At 31.5% G+C, this 22,207-nt stretch overlaps 1 protein-coding gene across 1 annotated transcript in view; it reads right to left on the bottom strand.

The window, feature by feature from the left end:
* Positions 1–21,942, bottom strand: part of LOC146535914 (tyrosine-protein kinase Dnt-like) — a 53,119-nt gene extending 31,177 nt beyond the window's left edge. The window contains exon 1 of the mRNA XM_085191200.1: positions 21,538–21,942. Coding sequence (XP_085047326.1) covers positions 21,538–21,646 — 109 coding nt within the window. The 5' untranslated portion in view covers positions 21,647–21,942. The remainder of the gene's footprint in view (positions 1–21,537) is intronic.
* Between the last annotated feature and the right edge of the window lie 265 nt (positions 21,943–22,207).

Below are 22,207 nucleotides of genomic sequence, written 5' to 3'. Positions count from 1 at the left end.
CTCTTTGATTTCTAACAGAATATAAGTTGTTCTATTATAAAATGTCAATTATAAAACCAGAACTCCTGTAAAAATGCCAGCAGAGCATAGTAGAAAATTCGATTTGTTGAAAAATATCAAATTAACTTGTTGCGACAAAAAATATTTCTTAAAAATATTAATATCATTCTCAGAAGCGAGAACTCTTTATTTTACAATAGAATATAAGTAGTTCTACGACATTTAGCCTGAAAGAAAACCAGAACTCTGAAAAAATTGCCAGCAGAGCATAGTTGATTGTATGAAATATTGAAAAATGTCCATTTCAACTCTTCATATGTGAAAGTACTAAATAATTTTCAATTTTAATGTGCTCAGACTCGGGAACTCATTGATTTCTAACAGAATATAAGTTGTTCTATTATAAAATGTCAATTATAAAACCAGAACTCCTGTAAAAATGCCAGCAGAGCATAGTAGAAAATTCGATTTGTTGAAAAATATCAAATTAACTTGTTGCGACAACAAATATTTCTTAAAAATATTAATATCATTCTCAGAAGCGAGAACTCTTTATTTTACAATAGAATATAAGTAGTTCTACGACATTTAGCCTGAAAGAAAACCAGAACTCTGAAAAAACTGCCAGCAGAGCATAGTTGTTTGTATGAAATATTGAAAAATGTCCATTTCAACTCTTCATATGTGAAAGTACTAAATAATTTTCTATTTTAATGTGCTCAGACTCGGGAACTCTTTGATTTCTAACAGAATATAAGTTGTTCTATTATAAAATGTCAATTATAAAACCAGAACTCCTGTAAAAATGCCAGCAGAGCATAGTAGAAAATTCGATTTGTTGAAAAATATCAAATTAACTTGTTGCGACAAAAAATATTTCTTAAAAATATTAATATCATTCTCAGAAGCGAGAACTCTTTATTTTACAATAGAATATAAGTAGTTCTACGACATTTAGCCTGAAAGAAAACTAGAACTCTGAAAAAACTGCCAGCAGAGCATAGTTGAACATACGAAGTATAGAAAAATGACATTTTTAACTCTATATATGTAAAAGTACTAAATAATTTTCTATTTTAATGTGCTCAGACTCGGGAACTCTTTGATTTCTAACAGAATATAAGTAGTTCTATTATAAAAAGTCAATTATAAAACTAGAACTCCTGTAAAAATGCCAGCAGAGCATACCTGATTATTCAATTTGTCGAAAAATATCACATTAACTTGTTGCGAAGAAAAATATTTTTTAAAAATATTAATATCTTGCTCAGAACCGAGAACTCTTCATTTTTCAATAGAATATAAGTAGTTCTACGACATTTAGCCTGAAAGAAAACCAGAACTCTGAAAAAATTGCCAGCAGAGCATAGTTGATTGTATGAAATATTGAAAAATGTCCATTTCAACTCTTCATATGTGAAAGTACTAAATAATTTTCTATTTTAATGTGCTCAGACTCGGGAACTCTTTGATTTCTAACAGAATATAAGTAGTTCTATTATAAAAAGCCAATTATAAAACTAGAACTCCTGTAAAAATGCCAGCAGAGCATACCTGATTATTCAATTTGTCGAAAAATATCACATTAACTTGTTGCGAAGATAAATATTTTTTAAAAATATTAATATCTCGCTCAGAACCGAGAACTCTTCATTTTACAATAGAATATAAGTAGTTCTACGATATTTAGCCTGAAAGAAAACCAGAACTCTGAAAAAACTGCCAGCAGAGCATAGTTGATTGTATGAAATATTGAAAAATGTCCATTTCAACTCTTCATATGATACAGTACTAAATAATTTTCTATTTTAATGTGCTCAGACACGGGAACTCTTTGATTTCTAACAGAATATAAGTTGTTCTATTATAAAATGTCAATTATAAAACCAGAACTCCTGTAAAAATGCCAGCAGAGCATAGTAGAAAATTCGATTTGTTGAAAAATATCAAATTAACTTGTTGCGACAAAAAATATTTCTTAAAAATATTAATATCATTCTCAGAAGCGAGAACTCTTTATTTTACAATAGAATATAAGTAGTTCTACGACATTTAGCCTGAAAGAAAACCAGAACTCTGAAAAAATTGCCAGCAGAGCATAGTTGATTGTATGAAATATTGAAAAATGTCCATTTCAACTCTTCATATGTGAAAGTACTAAATAATTTTCAATTTTAATGTGCTCAGACTCGGGAACTCATTGATTTCTAACAGAATATAAGTTGTTCTATTATAAAATGTCAATTATAAAACCAGAACTCCTGTAAAAATGCCAGCAGAGCATAGTAGAAAATTCGATTTGTTGAAAAATATCAAATTAACTTGTTGCGACAAAAAATATTTCTTAAAAATATTAATATCATTCTCAGAAGCGAGAACTCTTTATTTTACAATAGAATATAAGTAGTTCTACGACATTTAGCCTGAAAGAAAACCAGAACTCTGAAAAAATTGCCAGCAGAGCATAGTTGATTGTATGAAATATTGAAAAATGTCCATTTCAACTCTTCATATGTGAAAGTACTAAATAATTTTCTATTTTAATGTGCTCAGACTCGGGAACTCTTTGATTTCTAATAGAATATGAGTAGTTCTATTATACAAAGCTAACTACAAAACCAGAACTCTGAAAAAAATATTTAGTACTTTTACATATGAAGAGTTAAATTTGTCATTTTTCTACATTTCATATGTTCAACTATGCTCTGCTGGCAGTTATTTCAGAGTTCTGATTTTCTTTCAGGCTAAATGCCGTAGAACTACTTATATTCTATTGAAAAATTAAGAGTTCCCAGTTCTGAGCAAGATATTAATATTTTTAAAAAATATTTTTCGTCGCAACAAGTTAATTTGATATTTTTCAACAAATCGAATTTTCTACTATGCTCTGCTGGCATTTTTACAGGAGTTCTGGTTTTATAATTGACATTTTATAATAGAACAACTTATATTCTGTTTGAAATCAAAGAGTTCCCGAGTCTGAGCACATTAAAATAGAAAATTATTTAGTACTTTCACATATGAAGAGTTGAAATGGACATTTTTCAATATTTCATACAAACAACTATGCTCTGCTGGCAGTTTTTTCAGAGTTCTGGTTTTCTTTCAGGCTAAATGTCGTAGAACTACTTATAGTCTATTGTAAAATAAAGAGTTCTCGCTTCTGAGAATGATATTAATATTTTTAAGAAATATATTTTAGTCGCAACAAGTTAATTTGATATTTTTCAACAAATCGAATTTTCTACTATGCTCTGCTGGCATTTTTACAGGAGTTCTGGTTTTATAATTGACATTTTATAATAGAACAACTTATATTTTGTTAGAAATCAAAGAGTTCCCGAGTCTGAGCACATTAAAATAGAAAATTATTTAGTACTTTCACATATGAAGAGTTGAAATGGACATTTTTCAATATTTCATACAAACAACTATGCTCTGCTGGCAGTTTTTTCAGAGTTCTGGTTTTCTTTCAGGCTAAATGTCGTAGAACTACTTATATTCTATTGTAAAATAAAGAGTTCTCGCTTCTGAGAATGATATTAATATTTTTAAGAAATATTTTTTGTCGCAACAAGTTAATTTGATATTTTTCAACTAATCGAATTTTCTACTATGCTCTGCTGGCATTTTTACAGGAGTTCTGGTTTTATAATTGACATTTTATAATAGAACAACTTATATTCTGTTAGAAATCAAAGAGTTCCCGAGTCTGAGCACATTAAAATTGAAAATTATTTAGTACTTTCACATATGAAGAGTTGAAATGGACATTTTTCAATATTTCATACAATCAACTATGCTCTGCTGGCAATTTTTTCAGAGTTCTGGTTTTCTTTCAGGCTTCATATCGTAGAACTACTTATATTCTATTGTAAAATAAAGAGTTCTCGGTTCTGAGCAAGATATTAATATTTTTAAAAAATATTTTTCTTCGCAACAAGTTAATGTGATATTTTTCGACAAATTGAATAATCAGGTATGCTCTGCTGGCATTTTTACAGGAGTTCTAGTTTTATAATTGGCTTTTTATAATAGAACAACTTATATTCTGTTAGAAATCAAAGAGTTCCCGAGTCTGAGCACATTAAAATTGAAAATTATTTAGTACTTTCACATATGAAGAGTTGAAATGGACATTTTTCAATATTTCATACAATCAACTATGCTCTGCTGGCAATTTTTTCAGAGTTCTGGTTTTCTTTCAGGCTTCATATCGTAGAACTACTTATATTCTATTGTAAAATAAAGAGTTCTCGGTTCTGAGCAAGATATTAATATTTTTAAAAAATATTTTTCTTCGCAACAAGTTAATGTGATATTTTTCGACAAATTGAATAATCAGGTATGCTCTGCTGGCATTTTTACAGGAGTTCTAGTTTTATAATTGGCTTTTTATAATAGAACAACTTATATTCTGTTAGAAATCAAAGAGTTCCCGAGTCTGAGCACATTAAAATTGAAAATTATTTAGTACTTTCACATATGAAGAGTTGAAATGGACATTTTTCAATATTTCATACAAACAACTATGCTCTGCTGGCAGTTTTTTCAGAGTTCTGGTTTTCTTTCAGGCTAAATGTCGTAGAACTACTTATATTCTATTGAAAAATGAAGAGTTCTCGGTTCTGAGCAAGATATTAATATTTTTAAAAAATATTTTTCGTCGCAACAAGTTAATTTAATATTTTTCAACAAATCGAATTTTCAACTATGCTCTGCTGGCATTTTTATAGGAGTTCTAGTTTTATTATTGGCTTTTTATAATAGAACTACTTATATTCTGTTAGAAATCAAAGAGTTCCCGAGTCTGAGCACATTAAAATAGAAAATTATTTAGTACTTTTACATATATAGAGTTAAAAATGTCATTTTTCTATACTTCGTATGTTCAACTATGCTCTGCTGGCAGTTTTTTCAGAGTTCTAGTTTTCTTTCAGGCTAAATGTCGTAGAACTACTTATATTCTATTGTAAAATAAAGAGTTCTCGCTTCTGAGAATGATATTAATATTTTTAAGAAATATTTTTTGTCGCAACAAGTTAATTTGATATTTTTCAACAAATCGAATTTTCTACTATGCTCTGCTGGCATTTTTACAGGAGTTCTGGTTTTATAATTGACATTTTATAATAGAACAACTTATATTCTGTTAGAAATCAAAGAGTTCCCGAGTCTGAGCACATTAAAATAGAAAATTATTTAGTACTTTCACATATGAAGAGTTGAAATGGACATTTTTCAATATTTCATACAAACAACTATGCTCTGCTGGCAGTTTTTTCAGAGTTCTGGTTTTCTTTCAGGCTAAATGTCGTAGAACTACTTATATTCTATTGTAAAATAAAGAGTTCTCGCTTCTGAGAATGATATTAATATTTTTAAGAAATATTTGTTGTCGCAACAAGTTAATTTGATATTTTTCAACAAATCGAATTTTCTACTATGCTCTGCTGGCATTTTTACAGGAGTTCTGGTTTTATAATTGACATTTTATAATAGAACAACTTATATTCTGTTAGAAATCAAAGAGTTCCCGAGTCTGAGCACATTAAAATAGAAAATTATTTAGTACTTTCACATATGAAGAGTTGAAATGGACATTTTTCAATATTTCATACAATCAACTATGCTCTGCTGGCAATTTTTTCAGAGTTCTGGTTTTCTTTCAGGCTTCATATCGTAGAACTACTTATATTCTATTGTAAAATAAAGAGTTCTCGCCTCTGAGTATCATTTTATTAATTTTAAAAATTACTTTACCTTTCGAACTATTTTCGAAACGAACGTTCTTTTTTTCTGTTTCAAAATTTTTTTCTTCGTGAAATTAACAGAACTATTGTTAAAAATTATCAAGAACTATTTTATTCATCCCTATGAGTGCAGATCTCGCCCCGATTTTTATTTGCAAAAAAATGATCTGCCAAGGGAAGTTAGCAGATCATTTTTTTACATAACTTTTTCAGGGGTAAAAACGACAGAACTATTTATAAAACCTATCAGGAACTATAGAACTCAAGTGCATGCGAAGAGAACTCCATTTTTTTTTTGATCTGCTGGACAATGCTCTGCTAAGTTCACAGACATGCGTCCGACGCCCTAGACACTGCCACTTTGAGCATCGCTGTTTATCTGTTTGCTACAAACATCTATTTAAATTGTAAAAGGTTTTAATGAAGAAACTTATATCTAGCTAGTCTGTCTGTCTATGATAATTCTGACTGCATTAAAGTATATACTAGCTTCGACTGCGTGGGAAAGTGAACTGATATATTTTTTTTATTTATGTTAAAAGAAGCTTAACGAAATACTATAATTAAAACTACGTCCAATAGTTTAAAGCTGTTTCTGAGAAAACCGTGCATAATTGCACAGACAAACAGTAAGATTTTAAAAATTATTATTTTGGGCCCTACTATTTTTATAAATGCCCTAAATACTATATTTTCTCATATATTTCACATTTGCGTAAGCCTTAGATGATAATCAGTCGAATTATTTTTATGAGTACAGCTAGATTGTATATTCCATGATATATTACTAAGCTATTCCAACCATTCGTTGAATATATTTTTCACGTTAAGGTTTCACGCTAATTCTTTTAGAATCATAGATAAATAAAAAATCAATTTCGCTACTTTAAAGTAACCTATATTGCGTTATATTTCAAATATATTTAGTCCTCCAGCAGAAAATCCTGTAGAGGATATTTAACTCTAGCACTTAATTCTAATTTCAGGCTCGTAATTTAAGTCAGGACAAACTGTACAGAGTCTAAATACAAGTAAATAAAGATATTTGTATGGTAAAATGAAATTTAGACATAGATATTTTATAAGCAAAATATATAGAATTTTAAAATTCAATATTTTTTACTTTCCAACTCTGAATATTATATGACATAATATTTGGTTCAAAAATCACAAAAAAAATACTGTTTTTATTTAAAATACTTTTCAATATCACTACAAAAATACATATCCGTATATAATAACGTATTATTCTAAAGATGGTGTTAAGAAAGTATCTTTTAGACATCACTTTTAGTAATTTTCTTCTACACTAGAACTAATGAAATAAATTCTAAACATTTAATTTCATCCTCGAGTGGAAATCGAACCCCAAACGATTGTGCCCAACGCCACGACTGGCCTCTACATTTTATAGTAAGATTACTAAAAACTATTCTATTTTATTAGTTACTTAGTTCCAACGTATAAAGAAACTATAAACTAAAAAAATAAACCCAGACAAAAGACAAAATTACAACAAACTATAAAAGCACATTATAAATTGCTTATTCACCACTCCTTACTCTCGCATTTCTTAAAGACAAAGAAAATGCAACAATACCAACAATGTTTTCGCCATAATTAAGTTTGTTAACATTTTCTTTAGAACAATCGTATTCTAATTATATTTATAAACTAACGAGAAGATGAACCCCGCGGCATGTCCTTTGTCGAGGCGCGAATATATGTACGTCATTATATTGTAAGATAGTACACGGAGTTGTTAATGAGACTGCCGTACCTACAGTGCTTATAGTTACCCTTGTGTTCTTTTGTTCACGTTTTTACATTTATAACGACGTGTTTACGTTATCGAATCGTGTACAGTTGATTTTTTGAATTTTTCTACCTATAATTACGTGGTAATGAGCTTCGTGAAATTCCTTCGTTGGCATGAAATGGTAATTTAGGTTCCTGGACTTTGAATTCGCTTTTGCATTATGCTTACTTGTTTTATTCTTCGCTGTATATTATTTCTTATCAAAGAATAAATGAAAAATATTTTAAATTTAATAATAAAATGGAACTCACGTGTAATTTCGTTATATTTATTTTTTTTGGTAGACAGAGAGAACTTATTATAAAAACATTTCTTTCTCCGCTCCCCTCTTAAATTTAATAATTCATTTACTGGAGAAACAACGAACCCACGACCATCGCGCTTACAGTCAAAAGTTGTCCCATTATTATTTTTTTCGTTTATAGTAAAATGTTATGAAAATAACATTCTAATTATAATAATAATAACAGGTAAACATCTTTACATCACAATTACATCACATCAAAGTTTTAAGGGTAGGAGGACAGCAGTGTCTATAAACGCACTATAACGGCCAACACGCACTCTGGTTACTTGTAACGACCCATTACACGTAATTACGTAACGCAAGTCCATCGAGCCCGTAATTTGGGTTCATTTTACGGACGGTGGGTACTGAAATGTCTGTTTTTAAGCAAATGGAGGTTTTTTTTTTTAATGTTGTTTTATAGTTTCAATTATTTGGACGATGAATCTTTAATGCTATTGTGTTGTTTGTACGTTTGTGTAAAGATTTTTTTAATAAATTTGTAACGATTTCATGTTGTATCCCGCACACAACAGAGTAGGCAGAGGGAACCTAGTGTTAAAATTCTCCGATGAATTTTTCGAGGCTTTGTATATGGGGTATTCCGGTTTTTTTTTTTGGTGCCAGAGTGAAGAAATTACGACTTACGACTCTTTTCTAATGAAAGTTTTGTATGGTTTTATTTACAGATATAAAAATTTAAAGAGCGAAGTAGTTTAGAATATAATTTAGAACAAAGTATTGCTTTAGTGCGTAACAATAAAAGTAATAACATAATAGCTGTGTAACTACATTAATTGGCTAGAGCACTCATAGGGTATCCGAGGACCTTGCGTACAAATTCTGCTAAGTTTAATATAATTTATATTGAATTGTAATGAAGATTACAAGTGTATGAGAAATACACTAATTATAATTTATTATAAGAATTTGAGACCGTTGTGGAGTAGCGGCACAACGTATGCCTGTAAGCGCGACGATTGTAGGTTTAATTTCCATTCTCAATAATGTTTTTTTTATTTCCTCGCTCTGGTAACAAGAAAAAACATGAGCTGAAAGAGCGAAAAGTGGAGAAAGGAGCTAGTGCTAAACCTGCAATATGCGGGATATAAAATGAAACATTCGTTTCGCTCATTTAGTATGAAAATTATACTGAAAGATATATTAAAACCCAAAAATATGCAAATCGTATTATCAGATTTTTCCCTAATTTTGTCTACAAGCCACAAATCCAAGTAAAGTGATCCCAGACGTCATATACAATACTATCTCCACGAGGGCGTTCAAAGATAAGCGTTTATTGCATTTCTAGTATATTCTGCACATTTTCAGGGACATTTATTAAAATGGCGATAACCATATATTTATTGTTTCGTTGTTCTTTACTCACGCGAATGCTCGGGCCGTTTTAATGTGCCTTTTGTTCTTATCTAATGTCGAAATGCAAGCAAAAGGAGTTAACTTTGGAGGTCTGGAGGTTTAGCTATTTAATTTTACTTTTTTAGAACATATATTAAGGTTTGTACCGTTCATCTTTTAACAATAATTTGTAAAAGAAAGTTTCAAGTTTGAAGTTTAAAGACCGATAAAAACGGAATGTTTTATCGCTAATTTATTTACAGTTACCGCACCAAATGTTGACTACGCGTGAATAATTAATTCTTGGATTTCCACGATCTGGTAATAAGGCAAAGCGCGGAGCTAAGTTCCTCAACTTAACACGTATTACCCCGAGATTTCGGCTAAATTCCTTATCTTACCCTACTATAAATGAGATATAGCGTAAAGCTGAAAAAAACTTGCTAAAATCATATATCTATCTATCTATACTTCTATACTAATATAATAAAGCGGAAGAGTTTGTTTGTTTGTTTGTTTGTTTGTTTGTTTGTTTGTTTGTTTGTTTGAACGCTAAGATCTCTGGATCTACTGGTCCGATCTACATTGTTTTTGTTTTGTATGAAAGCTGCATTCTCCAGAAGTGCTATAGGCTATATAACATTACATTATACATATAAACTAATATATTTTAAAGTACTTTCTAATTTGACATGCAATTTATTCTGCCATATTAATAACAACCGTCGCGTCGCTACGCAACCGTTACCGCGACATTTTGATATTCATCCTTATGAAAATAAATATAATAGTCACTTTTAGCATTTTATCTAGATTGAAATTGTAGTTTACTGTATAACATTCTAATAAATAATTAAGGAGATGTCACTGATTCGAAATGACCTAGCCTACGGGCGGTATAGTATGACCGACGCGAAAATATTCTTATAGTTCAAGCAGACGTAGCCGCGTCCGGGTCCACTAGTACTAATATAATAAAGCGGAAGAGTTTGTTTGTTTGTTTGAACGCTAAGATCTCTGGATCTACTGGTCCGATTTACTATGTTTTTGTTTTGTATGAAAGCTGCATTCTTCAGAAGTGCTATAGGCTATATAACATTACATTACACATATGTACCAATAAATTAAAATACTTTCTAATTTGACATGCAACTTATTCTGCCATGTTAATAACAACCGTCGTCGCTACGCGACCGCGTTCGTTACCGCGTCATTTTGATACTCATCCTTATGAAAATAAATATAATAGTCAATTTTAGCATTTCATCTAGATTGAAATTATATTTCTATAGAAATTATATTCTTATACTTCAAGCAGGCGTAGCCGCGTCCGGGTCCGCTAGTAAGGTATAAGTCTACTTAACCCTGCAAAGCAATGTAAATACTTCCATTACATTGTATTTACTTCTAGTACTAAATCTGCATAGACAAAGAGCGCTTGCAACAAACGACATTATAAGCTACTAGAGGATTCTGATTTTTTAATGAAATTATGAAACATTGATAGTATATAGTAATTTAATTATCCTAGCCTCCTATCCTAATGGCGTAAAATAAATAAAAAGGATCACATTTACAAGGATATTATATCAAAATGTCAAAATATAATGTCTATCTCAGGAAATTTACGATTCCTTACAATTCCCGTTATCGTCACAATAAATTTCAATTCGTTCCTGACCTCATTTTCAGAGATAAATCCTTTATTTTGTACCTTCTTGGAAACTGTAATTGAAAATTACTACCATCCGCTTTAATATAAGATGTTACCGTAATCTTTGTTTATGGAGCTTAAAGTTATAATATTCCAAATTTCTTATTGTTATTTACATTTTGATTTGTTTGCTTTAGAACTTGTGTGATGAACATTTACGGCGTAATGGTTTTAGGTAAAATTCTCTGATTGTTTTAGACAAGAAAATATATTTTTCAATTACCAACCTTGTAGTCATTGACCAATCTAGGTTTCAAGTATTATGGTATCAGTGAGTAACGCAACACTCCGTTCAATGAAAAGAGGGCTTTTCACTCATTTTAAGAGATATTATGTATTGAATAGCGGAGCTCAACGCCGTGATTTGTTACATTGCCGGAGGGAGAACGTAAAAATAGTCCACTTTTCCCAGTGGAGATCGAACCCACGTTGCGTCTACAGTCAGACGCTGTACCGCTGCACCACGTTATAATTAAATTTCATATTTATAAAATAAAGGAACTTCTTTAATTATTTGTCAGTCATTTAACATAGAGACTCCTGCAAGTGCCCTTGAAAAGTTTTCGAGTATTATCACTGAATAGTTTAACCTTTATGGTGCCCCAGGGATGAAATAAAAGAACATTTTCCCAAATACCAACAACATTTATAAGTTACGTTACGTAAATTCGAAGTTGAGCTTTTTGGAATCGCTTTTGTTTCAGTTAACTTGACTTTTTTATTTTAGGTCTTTTTTTTTAGGGTATAAATTATTTTATGCTAACAAACTGATTTCATACATGTTTCCCTTAATTATAATTAACGTTTTGATAACATAATATATGTTAATATTGTTATTTTTTTTTTTCACAGCAATAATATGAATATCGTACATTACGCGTATTAAGGGCCAAGATGGCCTTATAATAATAAAACAAAAATTTACTCCAGGTTAATAAAATTAATCCAACCTTAACTGCATACTCGTATAATATAACATTATGATAGAAGTTAGACTTCACAGTTTGTAATGAAGCCTGTCAGGTTTACTGGATGTATGAAGCCAGCCGACACATGAATTTCACATAGGTAACATCCACACCTGCTATCCTGAATTTTATGCTTTCTTTTAATATCTTAAATGACTCGGCAGTTTGTAGGTGCTGCGAAAAAAAATTCTAAGTAATTGGATTTTTTTAATGAGGTTACATATTTGTAATTTAATTTGTGGTTTGAGTTTGAACATTAGGAAAGGTTTTTTAATTTACACGTTTATTTTAATTTTGTATAACATAGAATTAAGCTTGTACGAGATATACAATTTTCCATTAGTAAAAAGAGACATACTGACATATTTATTAAAACTTATGCTCCCCGTACACTCAACATATCAAAATATCCTTATTTTTATCATTTTCAAAAATAAAAATCAATATTAGTAGTATTTCCGCCGGAAATGTATCTGTGATATAATGGCGAAACTAAACGCGGCGTCATATCTCACTAGAACAAAAAAAATATAAAACCCTATAACCTTCGCTTGTCACTCAAATCTTACAGTCTCATAAAATTAAACTCAATTCGAAAACCCGTATTACAACATTAAATTGGTATACACATCGAGCTCGTGGGAAGCGGGGTGTGTTCACGACAACCACCACCATTAGTCAAATCTTGTGACTGTGCAAAAACATTATTAGAGAAAGCCTTTGTGGGTCTGGGCTGGTTACTTCTATACACGAGTACTACAATTGTAGTAATTACTATCGTAGAAGTAAATTTAATGTTTAATACAAGTATTGTTAGTGTGCGACGCGGTTTCTATAGAAAGTAATTAAAGTTTTTAATAATTTAACTCTACGGTGCTGTTTTCTTTATTGTTTGAGAAATTTGGTTCTTTTTTTAATTTGATGGCTTTCTTTATATATTGTTACTAGTGGACCCGGACGCGGCTACGCCTGCTTGAACTATAAGAATATTTTCGCGTCGGTCATACTCATACTATGCCGCCCGAAGGCTAGGTCATTTCGAATCAGTGACATCTCCTTAATTATTTATTAGAATGTTATACAGTAAACTATAATTTCAATCTAGATGAAATGCTAAAAGTGACTATTATATTTATTTTCATAAGGATGAATATCAAAATGACGCGGTAACGGTTGCGTAGCGACGCGACGGTTGTTATTAACATGGCAGAATAAATTGCATGTCAAATTAGAAAGTACTTAAAAATATATTAATTTGTATGTGTAATGTAATGTTATATAGCCTATAGCACTTCTGAAGAATGCAGCTTTCATACAAAACAAAAACATAGGTAGTAAATCGGACCAGTAGATCCAGAGATCTTAGCGTTCAAACAAACAAACAAACTCTTCCGCTTTATTATATTAGTATAGATATAATTGAACATTTCAATAAGAAATGTTTGTTTTAGCCTAGCGCTATATGCCGCGTATAGTAAAGTAGTAGCAACCTAGTGTTAAGACCCTCCATTCTGTGCTCCTTAACCAATTTTTGAGACTTTATGTGTGTGTTGTGTGGCTTAACTTAGCGCGAAGTTTTGTCATCTTACTTTCTTAGCGAGGAATTGATAAAAAAATTTACTCGAGTGGGAATCGATCCCACTACCGTCGCGTTGCTTTGCTGCTTCGAAAATTCGGCCGAAATTGGGAAACGAGTGGTCTTAACATTAGGTTCAAAGGTTCCCCATGCCTACCTTTCTCAGTGTATACAGCATTCACATAAAACACAACACCTACCACACAATTATATCCCATCATAACCTATTACTAATTTGTCCAAAAGATATAACTTCCACCACCATAAACAAACCCATTTGACCTCGAAGAAGCAATAATCTCTGATATAATATGATATTGATATCCAAGATTTCCGCTTAATTTACTAATAAAAGATTCCTCCGGGATATCAATGACGTTACGCCAGGGTTAAGTATAAGTAGATTTGTACGACGCACGTAGCTTACCCAACAAGTGGCTGTTATTACAAGTTATTATTATTATTATTATTTTCTATAGATTTTGTTCTTTTTTTCTTTTATATTAATATATTAACAGCAATTATTTATATTTTTACGTTGTTATTATTAGCCTTTATGTAAGATGTTAGTAAGTCCGAGTATAAGTAGAAGTATTAACAATATACATTTATTATTTTATTATCTGTATCCCTCATAAGCATAGCAGGTTAGGCAGAGGGAACTTGGGAACCTAGTGTTAAGACGTTGCGTCCCCAAGAAAACACTTCCATTTCCCACTTTCCGCCAAATTTTTGAGTTATTGAGTTAAAATAATAAATATTTCACTTTCACGAGTGGGGATCGAACCCACAACCAGTCGATTTTGCAGCAACTCTCTGCGCCCCAACTAGCCTTAAATTCAAATGATACCTAACAATTTTATTTCACCCAGCAATATTAGCTTAAAACAGTTTAAATTCTGCAATCACAGACAGATAGCCACTAAGGGGTGGGCGCCGACGGCTACGCGACATCGGCGCGCCGAACGGACACGCCGTTTTGCTGCGAGCGGTATTCGTATGTTATTTTGTATGGATATATTTTAAAGTATATAAGTCCTTAATGATAATATGATTATAAAATTATGCCTTTACAATTATTTCTCAAAATTATATAAATATATAGGTATGTAATATAAGACTTTAGGTATCAATCGCAACTATATATGTATAGCACGATCTAGTGATATATAGTACTCTTAAGTCATAAGAAAGCGTATGGTAAAACACGTGATATAACTATGTAGGCATCCTTCACGCGTGAACACTCCGCTCAACTTAGGGAATACTTTCACGCTCAGCTTGCAAGGTGCATACGTAAACTGTTCACGCATCGTTTCACTTTACCCCATATATGGAGTTCGAGTGTAAGAGAAAATAGTTACTTATTTTATATTAAAATATATTGTATTATTTCTTAGATAATAGTTCATATTTTAGAAAGACTTAGATTTTGTTTTATTTATCCATACGGAATTTTGTAGAGTTAGTTTTTTTTTCAACTTCGCGAGGCTGAGGGGACGTAGTGTTAAAACACTCCACTGCCCACTTTCTGAATTTTCTATATTCGAAGAAATTTTATATCTTAAATATGTTAATTACTTTTTCAGTTTCTGTAGACAAAATGCAGCGTTAGCTTCCACCACCCAACATCTAATTTATAAAAAAGTATGTATTCTGTATACCCAGCTACGATCGGTTAAGGAATATACCAAAAAAGAAAATCGATTCATACATTCATATAAATTAACAGCAGTAGACCCAAAAACATGCAGATAGCTCGTAATGTCAAACGAAACAACCCCCAAGGGGTAAAGGTGAGTACAAAAATGATAAGCCATAAATGCTCACAATTTACCATACTATTTCATTTATTGTGAAGCAATTTTTGGCTTGAAACCTTTGGGGAATACTTTGGTTAACGTACATGGATTATTTATTTTTGCATTATATTTATTTTTAAAGAGTTTTAATTAAATATACTAAGAATAGAACGAAAATATAGTCAAAACGACTTAACTGAGAACCTGGACGTTTTCAAGAGATACAGGTTTGAGTTTCGCTACGTTAAAACACTATAAGTTTTTTAAAACTTAAACACAACGGTTGCAGAATCAATTCTCACTCGAGGGAGCGAATAATGTTCATTTTCTCGCTCTTATAATAATACAAAACGCGGCGGTGATTTCCACCACTCGGCGTCTAACAAAATTGGGTGGCACGTCGGGAACGGAGTGTTTTAATGCTAGGTTACCGTTACCTACCCGGCTGGCTATATCTAGAATACAGCATGAAGCTAATAAAAGTTCTTCATAATATAAACGTTAGGTACGTGATTTCTTATGTTGGCACGTTTTGTCTCTGCAATGTTTGAACAGGTATTTTATAATGTAAATCATAATATTTGCTTTTATATTTGTGCACCGTTAAATGTTAGGATGGCGTAAAATTATTTGTAAATAGCTTATTTGGAGAAAGTCGCGTCGTGACGTAGAGGCACAAAGGTCTATAAACATGATGGTTGTGGGTTTGATTCACATTCAGGGGAATTACATATTAAGTATTTCCATTCCTTCTTCCGGTAAAAAAGCGAGGCGTTGAATTCCACCACTTCAACGCAATGCTTTAAGAATTCAGCGGAAAATGGGGAAACGTTTCCAGGATCCCTCTGACTACCCTGCAACGTGCGTGATACAGCGTGAGGAAAAAAAGATATTCTTGATTATGAAAAAGTAAAGTATGAATCTATACATGGAAGAAAACTAGTAGATATTTGTTGTCACTGAAATATTTTCCAATGATGGAAAAGTACTACTCTTTTAATATTATACAAATGATGAGGTTCCATTTTATTCTAATTATGTCACTAAAAATCTACCAAAAATATACATAGAAAATATCTATACTTCATAAAAAACGACAGCTGTCATAACATGAGAACGTTACAAATCATAGGGTTGGTAATATATCGGCCTGAGTCATTTGTAACGGTTTACTTTATCATATAATATGTGTATATATAGCGTAGTGATGAATTATAACGTGGCAACCCTGGCGCGGGTGTCATGGTGTCCAATTAAAAAGCAACAGAATACGTGTTAAACTGTCAGGTATTATTAAAAATCTCATATGTCAATTTATTAAAGTTAAATTTGTTTTGTGATAACACGCTTTTTTACCACTTTTTTTCATTTTTTTGGTATAGGAATATTAATAAGTTGATAATAATAATTGGTAATTTTAGATGTAAACGTCGTCGTTACCACACACAGCGACACATTGCTTAACAATAAATACGAAGGTCGTGTGTTCGATTCTCATTCTGGGGAATAAATGTTTTTTTTCCTTTCTTGTCATTGATATACAAAGAAAATATGCGATCAAACCACAATTAAAAGTAAAAGTAACGTAAGTCTATTCGTTTTGAAGATATTACGTGTTGAATAGTGGTCTCTTACCAGAGAGGCAAAACGAAATTAATTTAAATATAACTTCTCCACTAACAGAGAATCAACCCAACATCCACCACGTTTATACGAAAGCCCTTCATAAAATTAACATTTCTTTATTACACCTGCAATACTAGTATACATATAACTTTTAGTTTTATTGATACTACCCTCGATAAGGCTTTCTCGGCGTCAGTTAGTTCACGCGTCATTACCGTTCAGCAACAAGTGGCGTGTTTCCTGCTGGGAAATGACCTAATAAGACACTTCCTACCGTAGTACTGACTTGTACATACGTAATTTATGGGTTTTGTAAGATTATTTATAGTAGGTTCAAGCTGTATTCCACAGAGAGTGACGGAGAAAGCCTAGTGTTAAGACACTTCGTTCTCAACATAATGTATGTATTTCAACATATTTATTTATAATATCCGTAATATTTTATTATAATTATATATTATATGTATATTTATATATTTATTGGATGTGTATGTATGTATATGTATGTATATTTTACTTCTGCACACCTGCATACTTATTATCCCACATGACAAGGTCGGCTGGGAGAGAATGCTTTTAGCGTTAAGCCCGCCTTTTGTACATTGTTTTTTTGTAATTTTGTGCAATAAAGTATATATAAATAAATAAATAAATATGTTGACTGGTGAATTCAACGCGGTACTTCGCGCTTTCAGTTAGACGTGCCGCTGGGCCACTAATCTAAGACGTAATTACTTAATAAATAAAACACACCCTGCATACAGCAGGGTAGGAAAGCCTAGTCTATTTATTACATATAATAAAAGAAAAACTAAAACAATCGTTCTAAATAATTCAACAACGAATCCATTAAACAACATATATGAACACCAAGTACGCTTTTCATTCATTTCAGCCATTTAGGGGCTAGTTCAATAGAAATTGGGGATGGGGAACCAAATTTCCAGTCCCCATGACATATTCTATATTCGTACCATATACGTTCACTGTAAATAGGTGGGCACGGCACCCCACGCTGGCGGCGGCCGATAAGACTTCGGCAAATTGATGTTTGAACTGTCATTAATCCCCGCTCGACAGATGTCTCTTTAGTCTATTATTTTTGACATATACAAGTATTATTTGTATGAAGAATTTTTCTTTAAGCGGTTAGTTATTGCTTATAATTAAGTTACTAATCAAGTTATAAACTACTAGACTCAAATGCAGCTTCGCTCGTTGAAGCTTTTTTTTATGTTATAGCCAAAAGATATTATATTTAAAAAAAATCCTCTGTAAAAAAATTAAATCAGCTTCACGCTATATCCCGCACACAGCAGGGTAGCCAGAGGGAACTTAGTGTTAAGACACTCCGTTCCCCATTTTCTGCCGAATGCGGAAGGCATTGCGTCCTCCTCTCCTATGCCCTAAAATCCTTTGTCCTTTCAAATATTTCTAGGAATATGTGTACAAAGTGTCATAGTTATCGATTAAGTAGTTTTGGTAGTGGTAGTTTTGGGAAAGTTTCGAAAATATGCATGGACAAGGCGGAAAATTGCTTAACGGTAACATACTTATTAGGTCTCAATAGGTATTATTATATTTCTGGAATATAAAATGGAATTCCTTTGCAAAAGAGAATTTTAATTATGAATTATTTTAATAATTAGTAATTTCGCATAAAAAGTGTCTAAGCATATGTTTTGTTAATTAGTTATAACAAAGGCTTTGTACAAAAGGAATACATTTTTTTATAACAAAGCCGCAAACACTAAGTATTTAGCATATTAAATGAACTGCTGACCGGCATAATATAACTGAATTTATTTTCTTTTGTAAAAAAACATTTAGACATTTTTAGTTTTATAAAAAAGTTTAAGTTATTAGATTTTATATTTATTTTTTAACTTTTTCTTCTGGATCAGTAAAAGAATGGACGAACAAAACAGGAAAATCGGATGACCCGTTCCCTTTCCGTTATTCGTCCAAGATATTGCGTACCGATTGTCAAGTAGCGTAAATTAACACCACGATCAGTCCACCTCAGTTCCCCAAAAGAAGAATGAATCTAATACCACCGTCTACAGACAGACGCTGTACCACTCCACCACGGAGACCTCTACGAGGACACCACATATCATTTATCAAACCTCCAGTTACAATCCAGTATGCATAGCGCGGTAGTGTGTTTCTTTTATCTCTAATAAGATCCCAATTCGAATGTCGCGAGCTCCCTAAAGTAATAAACTACTTGCGCTATAACTCACTCTCCATTGTTTACAGCGACACGTCTCGTCTGATAGATGCCGCTATAAAAGTTACCACCTGCGATGGTCTCGAGGAATCCTTTGTTAAAACTTGTTATCACAAACTGAAACTTTTATTTTTATGGCTCTCAATTTGACTGTTCTCTTCATGACTTATTGTGTTATATGTTTTTTTTGTGTTAAGTTTTTAAGTTGTGTTCAGGATTTTTTTTGTTCACTAGTAAACCAGTGAAATATTTTTTTAATTTTTTCTTAAAAAATAGTTTTTTTAACGTTACAAAAATCTAGTCGTATAACATTGGAAACGCGCTCAATTGCGTATAGGAAATACGTCGAATTTGTAGAACAAATATAAATGGTTGAGGGTAGATCGGGGGTAGATAATTACATTTTTTTGATCTTCAAGAACGGGGGATGACGTCAGGACCACGCCACTGTACTCGTAGTGTTGGTGTTTTGATAGTGTCAGAGATAATAGTGTATTGGTTAAAAATGTTTTTCATTTATATTTTCTCTGCTTATTTGTGACGGATGTAATCCATGCTTTTTCCCTCATAGAGGATATGTAGTGTTAAGACACTCTGTTTTCCACTAACTGTTCGGTTTTCGAGATATTGTGTATTAAGTATCGCCACTTAACGCAACACTGTTTTAGAGTTATTTTGCAGGTTAAACTTACTCTTGTCTATTTTTATAGTGGACATTTTACCCCGGGTACTAATGTGTCATGAATCATACTAAAATTTGAGGTGAGCAAAGCCGTAGCACAAAACCAGTTTGCTACATTCCAGTATCAAACCTACTTCCATTTCCGTTTCACAATCATCAATTAATATAAAACCTATAGTGGGATCTAAATTGCTAAAACAAATTATCGTAAATAACGTATACGCAATAAAACATTATTTATGCTGTTTAAACGACAAATACTCGTAAATCTATTGATAAACCGTTGCGGTAAACATTTATAAATAGTTCCAACTGAGCATAAGCTCTTGAAATAATAGACAATTGGGTTTCTATTTTCATATATTTATTGAATCGTATATGCTGAATTGACTTTGTTTTTTTTGACATTGACAGGAACCTGACCAGCCGAATTTGAGTGGCGGAATTCAACGCCGCGCTTTCCGTTGTTATCTTGTGGTATTTAAAATCATGAATAAATAATAAGTCGTTGGCGTGAGTGGCAATCGAACCCACAACCGACGCGTTTACAGTCGCACGCTTGTGCCACTGCTGTATCTTTTAGGGAAATATATAGTAAAAGCTAACGTAGAGTGGAGGAACTAAATTGTGGATAGTGAAGATCTAAGTGTCTAAACTCTAGGTATTCTCTTTGTGTTTCTGATGTATGCGGAAGAAGCTTGTAATATAATAGAAAATCGACCCATTTTTTTCAATTCTTTCATTATTTCAATACCTTCATATACATAACTATGAAAGATAAATACTGTTATACAACATTCAAAAATTTTAACGTAGCAGGATTTGAATCTCTTAAAAATACAGTTTCAGCATTTTGGCGCGGGTTCAAATTCCGTTCCGCTCCGCTATGCAAAATTTTTATACGTTTTATAAAAAAAAACAACATTTTTGTTTCTTAATTATGGAATAACATTTTAATAATTTTAGAAATACATATCTATCATCATCGAATAACCTACGCTTTAAGCATTCATATGAAATTATGAATATAAATTTAGAATTTCGCCCTCTAAATGTATTAAATTATGTTAGATATGTATGTACCTATCTAAATACATATATGTGTATGTACATACGTACATTCCGCACTGCGTCATAAGTTGTTGAATAACTGTAAATTATTAAAATATTTATGATATTGGATTGCAATGCATTTCTATATTTTGGATATTTATTTTATTCTTCTCTTTTGGTTGGTCCATGGAATATTATATAGGTAGCTAGGTTTATTTATTTGTATTTATATGTATTTAGTACATAAAGTGAGAAATGAGGTATATCGCTATGAGATATAAAATGAGAAATATAAGTTCTTAAGGAAATATTACGATCACCTGTAAAGACAGAATGTTTAAATAAACTATACATTTTATAATGCCTACTTTATTGATGACTAATCTCGTAATCTAGAATTAAGCAAATGATACAAAATAAACAAAAATGGCTTGTTTTATTAATTTTTAATTGTAGCTTTTTATCTATTCGTTTGTTAAAATTAAAAACATAATACCAATTACATTGATTCAATTAAAGATATTTAATGAAACATAAATATAAAGACTAGATATAATACTTTGTTAAAATATAAAAAAAGAAATACAAATATACCCTCAATAACAACCCTATATAATATTTATAATTCAATATATAACTTCGTACAGTTAGAAGATTAGCACTCACCTAACAACTTCATAACTTCAGCCTGGCTAATGAGCACGTTGAGATGGCCCGTTGCCAATGGCAACGCGAGCCAGACCGCCCAAGCGATAACGAGTCTTTTGAACGCCATTACAAAATAATACCACTATACCTTCAGTTTCACACGTGAATGCATTTTAAACACAAAACTAAAATATTTATGTTGTATCCATTTTATATATAAGTAAATTATAAACTACATATTGCTATAACCAAAATAAAATTGATTTAAATCATTATTAATTAAAAAGTAATAATAAAGGTTAGAAAAACGCGATTTTTTTCAAGATTTTACTATTAAATTAGTAATAATATAAACTTCGCGCGTACTATTTTCAGTATAACAAGTGAAACCCAGGCGGTTAGCGCGTCCGTCCGCGCCGCACTGCCGTCCTGAGAGCACCGTGAGCCAACAAGTTACTGTGACATGCGCTCTAACCCTAGTGTCTTCTGTGGAACACTATTAACACTGTATTTTATGTTAATTAATATTACTTATACTCTATAATATGATATAGAGATTTAGTATATGTTTTATATGTGGAACGTAAATAATAATATATATTATTTTTTGTGGAAATTTGTATTTTTAACGATTATTTAAATCATCTTTAAATTATTTTGATTGTAAATGCGACAGCTTTTGGGTTAA

This window comes from Heliconius melpomene, chromosome 10 (assembly GCF_056956725.1).
Source record: "Heliconius melpomene rosina isolate 202511_hmr_F chromosome 10, ASM5695672v1, whole genome shotgun sequence".
Lineage (NCBI taxonomy): Eukaryota > Metazoa > Arthropoda > Insecta > Lepidoptera > Nymphalidae > Heliconius > Heliconius melpomene.
This window is presented reverse-complemented; position numbering and strand designations above follow the sequence as displayed.